The sequence below is a fragment of the Monopterus albus genome, unplaced genomic scaffold (genome assembly GCF_001952655.1).
Source record: "Monopterus albus unplaced genomic scaffold, M_albus_1.0 scaffold548.1, whole genome shotgun sequence".
NCBI lineage: Eukaryota > Metazoa > Chordata > Actinopteri > Synbranchiformes > Synbranchidae > Monopterus > Monopterus albus.
In genome coordinates, this window is record NW_018128428.1 from 74,866 (window position 1) to 86,576 (window position 11,711).

General features: G+C 44.9%; 1 protein-coding gene and 1 long non-coding RNA gene across 3 annotated transcripts in view; one reads left to right on the forward strand and one right to left on the reverse strand.

Moving 5' to 3' along the window:
* The window catches only part of tfr2 (transferrin receptor 2), a 10,652-nt gene extending 7,578 nt beyond the window's left edge, over positions 1–3,074 (reverse strand). Inside the window, 4 exon segments of the mRNA XM_020588523.1 lie at positions 1,514–1,654; positions 2,496–2,682; positions 2,820–2,970; positions 3,042–3,074. Of these exon segments, the coding sequence (XP_020444179.1) occupies positions 1,514–1,654; positions 2,496–2,682; positions 2,820–2,970; positions 3,042–3,074 (512 nt within the window).
* Positions 3,075–6,608: 3,534 nt separating this feature from the next.
* The window catches only part of LOC109953119 (uncharacterized), an 8,472-nt gene continuing 3,369 nt past the window's right edge, over positions 6,609–11,711 (forward strand). Inside the window, exons 1-3 of one of the 2 annotated variants that reach the window (XR_002273850.1) lie at positions 6,609–6,870; positions 7,334–7,438; positions 8,035–8,166. This is a non-coding gene — a long non-coding RNA (uncharacterized LOC109953119). The remainder of the gene's footprint in view (positions 6,871–7,333; positions 7,439–8,034; positions 8,167–11,711) is intronic. The other variant, XR_002273851.1, reaches the window with a different exon arrangement.

Sequence of the window (11,711 nt, forward strand, 5' to 3'; positions counted from 1 at the left end):
TCTCCTCCATTCCTCAGGCGTCTTCTCACTCTCTAAAATCCTGTTGAACAAACTAGATAGCGAACTCCACTGCTGTCTCTCCTAGACACTTCCACACCTCTACAGGTATGTCATCTGGACCAACAGCCTTTCCACTCTTCATTCTCCTCAGAGCCTTCCTCACCTCATCCTTTCTAATCTTTGCTACTTCCTGCTCTACAATATTCACCTCTTCCCCCCTTCTTTTCCTCTCATTTTCCTCATTCATCAGTTCCTCAAAATAGTCCTTCCATCTTCTCTGCACACGCTCCTCACTTGTTAGCACCTTTCCATTTCTGTTTTTAATCGCCCTTATCTGTTGCACATCCTTCCCATTTCTATCTCTCTGTCTCGCTAATCTGTCCTTCTCACCTTCCCTCGTGTTTAACCTGGCATACAACTCATCATATGCTTTCTCTTTGGCCATTGCTGCCTCCCACTTCACTCTACACTGCAATTTCTTGTAATCCTGTCTACTGTCTTCAGTCCTTTCTATGTCCCACTTCTTTTTAGCTAGCCTCTTCCTCTGAATGCTGTCCTGTACTTCCTTGTTCCACCACCATGCTTCCTTATCTTCTTTCCTCCTTCCAGATGACACACCTAGCACCTTCCTACCTGTCTCCCTGATCACTTCTGCTGTAGTTTCCCAGTCATCTGGAAGTTCTTACTGACCACCCAAAGCCTGTCTCAACTTCGGGCTGAATTCCTCACGCCATTCACCTTTGTTCCCCTCACCAACATGCCCATTGAAGTCTGCCCCAATCACCACTCTCTCCCCTCTGGGAATACTCTCCATCACCTCATCTAACTCACTCCAGAATCTCTCCTTCTCTTCTAACTCACCCTACTTGTGGAGCATAACCACTGACTACATTCAACATTACCCCTTCAATTTCCAACCTCAGACTGATCACCCTGTCTGACACTCTTTTCACCTCTAAAACATTCCTCACCAGCTCCTCCTTCAGGATCACTCCTACCCCATTTCTCTTCCTGTCCACACCATAATAAAACAGTTTGTATCCCCCTCCAATGCTACACGCCTTGCTACTCTTCCACCTGGTCACCTGCACACACAGTATATCTACCTTCCTTCTCTCCATCATGTGCCAACGTTAAGAGTCCCTATTCTCAGACCTATACTCCTGCCTTTCCTCTTCTCTCTCTGTCTACAAATCCTTCTATCTCCTCTCCTTCTTCGACCAACAGTAGTCCAATTTCCTCCAGCACCCTGTAGGTCCACAGCACTGGTGTAGGTCGTTGTTAACCCGGGCCTCAACTGATCTGGTATGGAATTCACACTGATGATTTGCATGTTTAAATTTGGCATGTTTTTACGCCGGATGCCCTTCCTGACGCAACCCTCTCTATTTATCGGGGCTTGGGACCGGCACAGAAGTCATGGGCTTGCAACCTCTGTGGCTAGATTAGGAGGAGTTTCTGGGTCTGCTGGTGTTTAAAGTTTGGCCTGAGTTCTGACTCTCCAGCCTCCTACCTGTCGGGGAACTGCAGTGTGGCGTACAGAGACTCGGTCCAGGTGTGGTCCATCTGCAGCTGTGTGAAGCGACGTAGGATCTCAGAGGCCAGAGACGTTCCCTCTGCGGATCCTGGAGGATGGTTGGCTCTGCTGACACGACTGGGGAGGACAACCACAAAGAGAAAGGCTCCCTCTGACACCAGAGAAACCCACTGTTTTTGTCACAGTTAGCTCTGACCACTGTTTGACTCGCAGAGATATAACTATCACAGCAGTGGAGCTGATCTCAGTTTGCATGTAAACACTCTGAGGAAACCTCACGACAACAGTGCTTCACTGGACCATGTTTAAAAACAACAGAAAAAGTCTGATTTATGGTACAAATTCTGTTTTTGCATCAGTGATCCACAGAAACACTGTCAATCAGGTGTGATTGACACCATATTCTCTCTGACATGATCATATTATTGATCCTGAGTGATCAGAGCTGCAGCAGCATGATACTGTTGGAGCTGTTAGCTACACCATGTATAATTATCTAGTTTAATCCATGGCTTTCCAACCTAGGGGTCGGGCCCCTCCAGAGGGTCACCAGATAAATGTGACGGGTCATCACATAACTCATGGAGACGACAGAAGAAACACAGTTGTGATTCACTGATCTGTTTTCTGGTCTTTGGTTTCTGTGGAATATTGAATCCCGTGAATGTCTCGGGCCTCTATAAGAAGTTTCCTATTGCATTTTATAACCTTATGTGTTTAAGGTACCGTCTTAATTTGTAAAGTAATTGTGGCTGTTAGATAAATGTAGTGTAGTATAAAGTACTAGATTTCCCTCTGAGATGTAGTAGAGTAAAACTTTAAAGTAACTCAGCATGGAAATACTCAAGTACCCATGTACTGTGGAGTGGTACTTGGTGTCGATTGATCCATACACACTAATCAGGATAAGTCCGGTGTTGTCACCATGTCCAGTGCCCCAGGTGTCCTGGCCTCCTACCTGACCATGTTGTGGATATCTTCATCCTGCAACAGCATCCTCATCATCACCCTGAGCTCTCCCAGGTAAAGCCCCGCCCCTCCCTCTGCAGGTGGTTTAGCTACACCCCCTGGCTGCTCGTCCTCCTCCCCCTGGCCCCCCACCTGGGAACAGTGCCCGCTGAACACTGCATAGGCCAGTAGAAATGCTGAGAGAGACCATGCCCACTTTAATCACATGATCAGACTAACCAGTAAAAACTGTGTGTATGTGTGTGTGTGTGTATACCTGTGGTGAAAATGACAACTCCACATACACACAGCAACATGCCAGCTCTCCAGTTACCATGGCGATACCTCAGTAACAACGCTGTGATGTCATTGCTAGGCCCCGCCTCCTCCTCCACATCTGACATCACAAATGTCACCTCCATCCTCTGTGCCCCGCCCACTTCTTCATCATCAGACACAGAGCGGTGGAGTGACACTGATGAAGACTGGGGAGAGAGAGAGGGAGTGTAACCATCGTGAGAGTTCAGAGGGGGGGGCGCTTGTTTCTCTGTCTCACCTGTCTCAGACCTGATGTCCTTATGGCGTCCATGTTGATCTACAGAGGGAGGAGACACAGTGCTGTCAGTCTAGCATCAGGCATCACCTGAACTTGCACAGAAATGACTTGAACCTACAGGGAATGAATCTGGTACTTGAATGAGGAATGAACGATAAAGCTCATTACCAAAGTAATCAATGAAATCAGCATAATGTAAACAACTATTATACGGGGTGGGCCACGGAAAAGTAGCCCGCATACTGGTGTTAGGAGCCAGGTATTAGGGCTCCAGGCTACTGACTGTACTACACACCCTGTACTTTCTAATGGGAGGAGGTTCCAGTCAGGCCAAATACAGAGCTGGAAAATCTCTGCAGTGAGTTTTAGTTTCACTGAAAAGAATCAAATTCTCACAGATGTTGAAGCAGTTGCTGTGACTTTGCTGAAGACAGATCATATGTTTCATCTGCATTTAACAGGTGAGTAGTGGGAGTTTGTCCAACATGACACGAGTCCTGACTTGGCCTGATCAGAGGCTTCTCCATAAATGTCCACCACATGTGAAACATCCTGGTCTCTCCACTGACCCCGTCGCTGTCGTCGCTCTCCTCCATGTTTATTGTTACCGGTCTGTGAGGGGCCGACGCTGAATGAGGACGACAGGCCGTATGTGCAAAGGAGGAGACGTTAAAACGACCACATGGATTCTGATCTGACCATTCTGACAGTGCTCACATTCAGAGGTCGGAGAGGAATCAGGTCTAGGAGCACATACACAGGTGGCCCAGTTCTGGTCTGAGGACATCTGGTCCGGTCTGCTTACACTGCTGGGGACACACCAGGTCTGAAGCACTGGGAGGGAAACTTCAGCTGGGATGTGGATGCAGTCTACTGATGTCAGTAAGTCACTTCTCTTGGCAGCAGAATGAGTCTGTCCCATTGAAGCCCTCAGTCTGCTGTGATTGGCTCCTCAGGGAGGTCAGAGGTCAGTGGGGAAGTTAACTTCCAGGTTTCAGGTTAACTTTATTAACAGCTAAGTATGTTTGATCAGGTTAACTTTATTAACAGCTAAGTAAACACACAGACACTGACGCTGCTGCTGAAGAATCAAAGCCTTTAACTTGCATGAAATTCATGCTCTTAATTTGAACAAACCAGCTGAATCTGGTCCTCAAACTGGTCTTCCATTAACATTTTCTTTGATTTAAGGTGCAGTGGAACAGTGACTGACTACGTTGCTTTAAACTGTAATGATTTTGACGGATGTTGTTACAGAGCGTCTCCTACATGTGAATGTTACAGAAAGTGAGAGCTTCACATCAGTGACCTCTGAAGGATCAGAAGCAGTTTGAACTCACGAAGAAGCAGAAAAATCAGAAACTGGACTGGGTCGTGTCTGAAGGACAAACAGCAGGTCACTGATAATCCTGCTGTTATGTCTGTAGAGAATAAATGTTAAGTCAGTGTAACATCACAGTGTGTGTCAGTGATCTACTCACCTCTTATTCCTCCTCTGTCTCGTCTCTCTCTCTGCCCATTCCTCTGCTGTTTGTGGATCAGTAAAAGTGTGTTGTGTGTGTTTTGTGTCAACTTCAGAAAGTCCTGTGTTCACCTAGTGACCTGCTGTCACAGACTCCACCTCCTTCATCCTCCAGTCAAACGACAGAAATCATGACGGAGACAACAGAGACTTCTCAGTGTTTCCTCTATAGCAACATCACTCACTGGTCAAATCCCAACTCCCCTATTTGGTCGTTCCTCACTCGACACAGAAGTTGTTCCAGTTGACTGAGGACGTTCCAAGTTTTTTTTTTATATTTGCTCTGAGGACCGAGGAGTGAGAAGGCTGCTGGAGGAGCCATGACTGAGGATACACAAGGCCAACCTTTATGGAAATCCTTTATGGACCTGCCCTTTTATCAGAAATCAGCTGGTGATTGGAGGCTTCACATGAAGGATCAGAGGAAACGACATCGCAAATTAACTCAGTGAGTTTCAGTGGTTTCTTAATTTTTACTTGAGTACTGTTTGAAACACTTGGACTGTGCCCGAGCAGACCAGACCCATATGCAGCATGTAGACACACTAGTCAGTAGGTGGAGCCCACCCCTTGTATTCCGTTATGGGACCTAGGCAGGAGAGGAGGATTTTGTTTGTTCACTCTCCCACCTGTTCTTTTCTCTTTGTGTAGAATATTTTGACCTTGCTGCCTCTGCACTGTTATAGTGGTATGGGTTCCTATGTTCTCCCTCACGTCTCTAGGCCTAGACTGAGTCTCTGTAAGAGTGTTAGCTTCTTTCAGAAACAAAAGACTTACTGAAATATGTTTTGCAGAAATGTGCTTTTTGAATGTCCTAAATAAATATAGAAAGCATTTTAATTAAATTAAAAAGCTAACTGTCGAGGTCACCAGTTGAGGTTGGCTGTTCTCCATCTTGTATCTGGGTCCAGGTACTGCTGGAGAGTGGGGTCCATGGAGGACTGAGGCTCAGTCCAGTAAAGAACTATAAAATGTATAGAAACTATAAAATAAATGAGGTGTTTTTTGTAGTGTTCTGACAATTGAAGGTTTGTGTGTGTCAAAGGGCACGCAGTGGATATTGTAATTTAAAACAATCTAAAATAACTGGGTCACTTCCTGTTTCCTGTGCTGCAGGTGAGCGGGACAGATGAGGCTCCAACAAACCCGAACTTGTAAAACGACTAACACGTATCTTTTGGGTGCTATTAGCTTCTCAGACATGACAGAATTGGTCTCTACAGGTAGTGATGGCCGATGAGGCTTTGTTGAAGCTTCTACACAGTGTTCACAAAAATGGTTCATTACTCGGCCTCAATGACACAGTGCTCCAGTAGGACATCTAGTGGTCAAGAAATTGAAGTGCAGTCAAGACGTGTCGCTTATTGGTTCATGGATTGTTTGGGATTTGATTCGCTATGCACATTCCTGTTCGACTACACTACATGGCTGTATGGTTTCAAGCTGACACAGTAAAATATAAAATAAACATGGACACATGTTGAAGACCATGTTTCTTATTTGGCACCTCTGACTGTAGCCCTATATGCTCCTCACTTATATTTTGTGTTATGAAAACATTTAAATGGTGGTGCTACATTCATGAGATGTGGTCTACAGATTCAGACAGATGTCATTTTCACATGGGACTGGTGCAAATACAGATTATAGTATGAACTTTTGGCAAAGTTTGTTTTGGGGTTCATTGGTAAAGAGGTTCATGGGTATGTGGGTAAAGAGGGTGTGTTTGTGTAACTGTTTATGAGTTTTTATTGAGAAATAACAGTAAATCCACAGTTTTCAGACACAAGTGGTTTCTCCTTTTACAGACTATTTCCCCAGTCTTGGAAAAAACCCGTTCACATGGCACAGATGAGGCTGGGGTACACAGGAAATGCTTGGATAATTCATAGAGGTTTGGGTAACTATACAGTATATGCAATATATCTATATATGTAATATATATCTTATCCATATCTAATGTTATTTAGGACTATCTATGTAACTACCAACCTGCTCTGCAAAGACAGATTCAAATGAACACCACTAAATAGGGATATCCTGTCTCTGAACACACTCGATCCAAAGTGATTCACATGACAAACAGAACCAATCAGCTGATTCACCTGACGTCCGACGAACCCAACTGCTTTGGACGTCACTCAAGTGATTCAAACGTCACTAGTCACGTGACCGAAACACGCCTCGGCACAGTGGTTCGAAACAATTGCTTTATGAGCTACCGCGCATGTGTCGGAGCCTCTGGTGTTATAGGGCCATCACTATCTATGGGTATTCACTTTAGACTCGGCTCCTCCGCATCCACCGGTGAGTTGTTTCTGTAACTTTATATGTGGAAAAAGCTAAGAAGTTATGTGATAACCTTGTTGGATATGCACGTAAAATAACCGCAAGTATTGCTGCCGCTAACTTTACTGTTTTCGCTAACTTAGCTGTGCTATCACTTTAGCTAGCTAGTTACTCGGCTAGTCGTTAGCCGCTAATGCTCCCAAAACCTTCAGTGGGAAAACGGTCATTTAAAGGCAGTTGTCTGTGTTTTTGAATGAATATAAATATTACATGATGTTTGTTATGTGCTCAACTTGAAGGGTTTTGAGTTTCAGCTCTGTTTTAATGAAATGTTTTGAGTGTTTTATTTGAAATGTCTTGTTTGTCGTCTTATGTGAGTGAAATTAAACTGTGATGTGAAAAAAGGATTCTGAATGAAATGTTGAATAACACAAGGAGTTCAGAACTTATGCAATCAAACTAAACATTATTCTTTCTACAGTTTGGTTTGTCCCTGTCTGAAGTTGGACGCAACTTTCTCCAGACACTGAGTTTCCTGTGGACCTCTACAGGGGACTGGACTTTGCCTCAGCTCAGCTGTTGTCTGGTAGGACGAGCTGATCTTTTATTTTCAGCCTTAATGCAGCTCAAACTAGTACACACTGGAGGACAAATCTGAAAGGTCTTTGTGTTTATGTAATTGAGTTTGTCCTCATTGCTTTGCCGTATGATTTACAGCCTTGGTCACTGCTGTTCGTAAACACTGTGCTTCCAAACAGAACACCAGCTGGTCCTCACAGCTGATAATTAAACTCATGTTTCACTACATGCCTGTGCAGTGACACGGTGGTCACACTGATACAGATGTACACACCTGCCTCCACCTGCCTCCACCTGCAGGTCCAGACAAACAACAGAACACTTATGCTGCATTTCCACTATGGGAACCTAATGAGCAGTACACCCTGTACTTCCCTTAACCACCGCCGAGTGTAGCCTCCAGGGTTGACACCAACTGTCCTGCTTTGTTTTTCCACTGTATTTTCTCTGTCAGTCTCTGTTTAGAGGAGGGAGGGGCTGCTCCCCTCTCACGTGCCGCCAGCTGTGTGTTGACATGCGGCGCTTGAGGTGTGAAGATACAGACCTTTAACCATTCACCGGCGACCGCTGTGTGTGCTCACACCCTTTCCTCTCACATTCCAGGTACTTGATTTTTGTACTACCTCCTGAGGGGTGCTGACATCTATCTCCCAGAACACACCACCAAAGTGGGCGCACCATAGTGGAAACAAGTGCAGAACCTGTGACAAGTATTACTCACCGCGACACATTTGGGTGGGTTCCTATAAGGGAAATCCCCCTAAGTGACCCAAACTGGCCCAGTCTGTTTCCTGCTGTGGTGGAAAAAAACACAAGAGGGTGAAGTTTAATATGTCCTGATAACTCATTAGTTAGTAACTGTAACAGAACCATGAAACTCTAAAATGAATGTTTGTTGTAGACACTTAACTCCAGCCTGTGGAAAGTAAACTTCAGAAACAACAAACCTTTTCACAAATATAAAAAATAAATCTAGATGGAAGAAGTTACAGAGGCAGGACAGTGGTGTGTGTATGTCTGTAAGATTTGACCTATGATAGTAACCAGTGAATCCATTTCCTTCAGACTGCAGTGAAGAGCTGACATCTGTTCAAGAGAAACTAAATTTAACATCATTACTACTTTTTAAGCATCTAGCATATCTATACATGAGTATTTCTATGTCCTGCTACTTCATACTGTGACTTCAGAGACCAGCCTTGTACTTTTTACTGCATTACATGTATTTGATAACTTTCCAGAATCAGATGAATCATCATATATTCATCCTGGTGGGAAATTCACCAGCTACCCAGCAGGATGTGAAGTACTTCACAGTATAAGTATTGGATTCAAAACAACATGTATTGTAGTTACCAGTAGCTGTACAAGCTGCAACTTTAAAGTGATGTGATACATCATTTTATCCATGCATGAGGACGTTTACTTTTTGTTCTTCAAGTATATTTTGATGTGAAAACTTTGATACTTTTACTGAAGTAACATTGAATACAGGACTGTCACTTGCGCAGTGTTTTTATACTGTGGTATTACTACTTGTGTACTTCTACCTCCAAAGTCATCCAGATGTCCTTTATAGTAAGATTCAGAGTTGCTGTGAGCAGGTAGTATTTCACCACTGAGCTGTAGACACTGAGGCTTCCACGTATCTCGGTGACAGAGTACCTTGCATGTTACTCAGGAAGCAGCTGCAGATACTAGGAGGTTGAGCTGGCTGTGTAAGAAGAGAGAGCCTAACAGAGGAGACGTGCTGTGGACACACTGCAGTAGTCAGACTCTGTATCAGGCTTTAAAGTCACAGTCTGTGTTTTATCCCTGGTTTTAGTGACGGAGGTAGTTTATTGTCCAACGTCTCTGTGCAGATCGTTGCTCTGTGGGACGACCAGTCCGATACCAGACCGGCTGTGGCTGGAGTGAGCTTTAGTCTGTCGATTAAAACTGGACTCCAAAATGGTGCCCAGTCAACTTATTAAACTGCCCACTGAGTAAATAAAAACATTTCTACTTTCTGGGTTGTCCCAGTCCGTCCTTCCTGTCTCCCTGTGTTCACTCTGTCCTCTCTCTCTCTCTCTCTCGGCGTGGCTGTTTCCTTCCCCTCAGTGTATGAGTGTTGTGTTTGGGTTCTGCCTCCCATGTTGTTGTGAGGTCTGTTGTCGTACCAGGTCTTAGTCAGGAGGGGAGGTCATGTGCTCAGGTCTGTGGGAGGCTCCTGGAAGCTGCTTGTCCTCCACGGCCATGCTCATACACGTTACAATATACAGTGTTTGTGATTCTGACTGTGAATGTATTGATTTATTCTGTACACACAACATCTGCTTCCTGTCTGTCCTGGAGAGAGGTCCCTCCTCTGTCAGTTGCTTGTCCTCAGGTTTTTTCTTGTTAAAGGGTTTTGGGGGTTAGGTGTTAGGGTTACTGACACTGATGTCAGCAGGAGTTAAAATTTTAACCAATCAACTCTGACATGCAAAATATCAGATCAACACTGTCACCGGGGTATTTTCTCCTCCCTGACATTGAGCTGGTTCTTGACTAAACTCAGGCTGGACCCGCAGAGAGTCGCAGTTCAGTCTGTCTCTGTGTGAATCAGTAACATGACTGCTTTATTCTAGAACATCAGAGCAAAAAAATTAAAAACAAAACGGTAACAAATGGTGAGACATGTTAGTGTGTCTGTTTGGTTTGGTGATCCAGACTGTGTACGGGTGCCTGTCAGGGTTACAGTCTGTGGTGGGTTCACACTGGGAAAGTGTTCTAAGTTTCCTCAGACCTGGAGTTTGATTCGGATGTTTCTGCAGGTTTACTCGCTTAAACTCAAGTCTTTTTTTACTGGAGTTAAAACCTGTCTCTCAGTCAAACTGTCCACACTGTGAAAGACATCAGGACCAGCAGCCACAATGAGGCCCACGTTATTTAGCAGGAAGCTGAGTTGATGTAGCATGTTTTCAGCTCTGAACACGAGCTGGACTCGGGTCCACAGTAGCAGCGTCAGACCGAGTCATTAAGGTTGTCAGACTGACACCTGGCCAGATGTTTGGAACAGCAGCACTGGGGCTTCCCACCTGACTGTGTTGGTATTAAACTGTTAGTGTAACTGTCTGCAGCACAGTGGATCAACCGCTTCAGGCGTCTATAGCGGAAGAAGAAACCAGACTCACAGGCAGGACACCTGCCAACACAAATACAGTAAATACATGTTGAACAGGTTTTACTGCCTGTTTGTCAGATGTACTTTTGCAGTTTTATTTTGTAATATTACCTGTTTCTACCACACTGAAAATGATTTGTGTACTTCCTGTTAAAGCCAGTGGTGGGAAGTAATGAAGTACATTTACTCAAGTAAATGCCCTCTATGTCGGAATCTCTGTCTCTTCTGCGGAAGCTTCAACTGGTTCAAAATGCTGCGGCTTGACTGTTGTCAAACACTCCTAAGTCTGCCCACATCACCCCTGTGCTTCGCTCACTCCATTGGCTGCCAATACAGTATAGAATTAACTTCAAAGTACTACCATTTGTTTTTAAGGCCATGAATGGCCTTGCTCTGCCATACATATCGGATCTTCTCTCCGTCTTTGTGTCACGTAGAACCCTGCGCTCCTCAGAACATCTGTCCCAGGTTGTCCCTCAGGCTAGGTACAAAAAAAGGGGAGATCGCTCTTTTGCCGTGTATGGCCCCAGGCTTTGGAAGCTTCGGGCCGAAACTGAGCTGGCGGCTTTTAAGTTGACTCTGAAAACCCATCTTTTTAGAGAGGCTTTTGGTATTTAGCTCATTCTAATCTTAGCTCGTTTTTTCCTGTTGTTTTATGCTGTTTCTTATTCTGATATGGATGTCTTTTATTTTTGGGTTTTTAATAATTTGTAGTTTACTCTGTTTAGGTTTTTGTTTTAGTATCTTGTATTAGTGTCCTGAACAAGACCCCAAGATACTTGAACTCCTCCACTTGAGGCAGGAACTCTCCACCAACCTGAAGGGAACAAGCCACCCTTTTCCGGCTGAGAACCATGGCCTCGGATTTGGAGGTGCTGATTCTCATCCCAGCCGCTTCACACTCGGCTGCAAACCGCCCCAGTGCATGCTGGAGGTCCTGGTTTGATGGGGCCAACAGGACAACGTCATCTGCAAAAAGCAGAGACGAAATCCTGTGGTCCCCAAACCGGACTCCCTCCGGCCCCTGGCTGCGCCTAGAAATTCTGTCCATAAAAAGAATGAACAGAACCGGTGACAAAGGGCAGCCCTGCCGGAGTCCAACACGCACTGGAAACAAGTCTGACTTACTACCGGC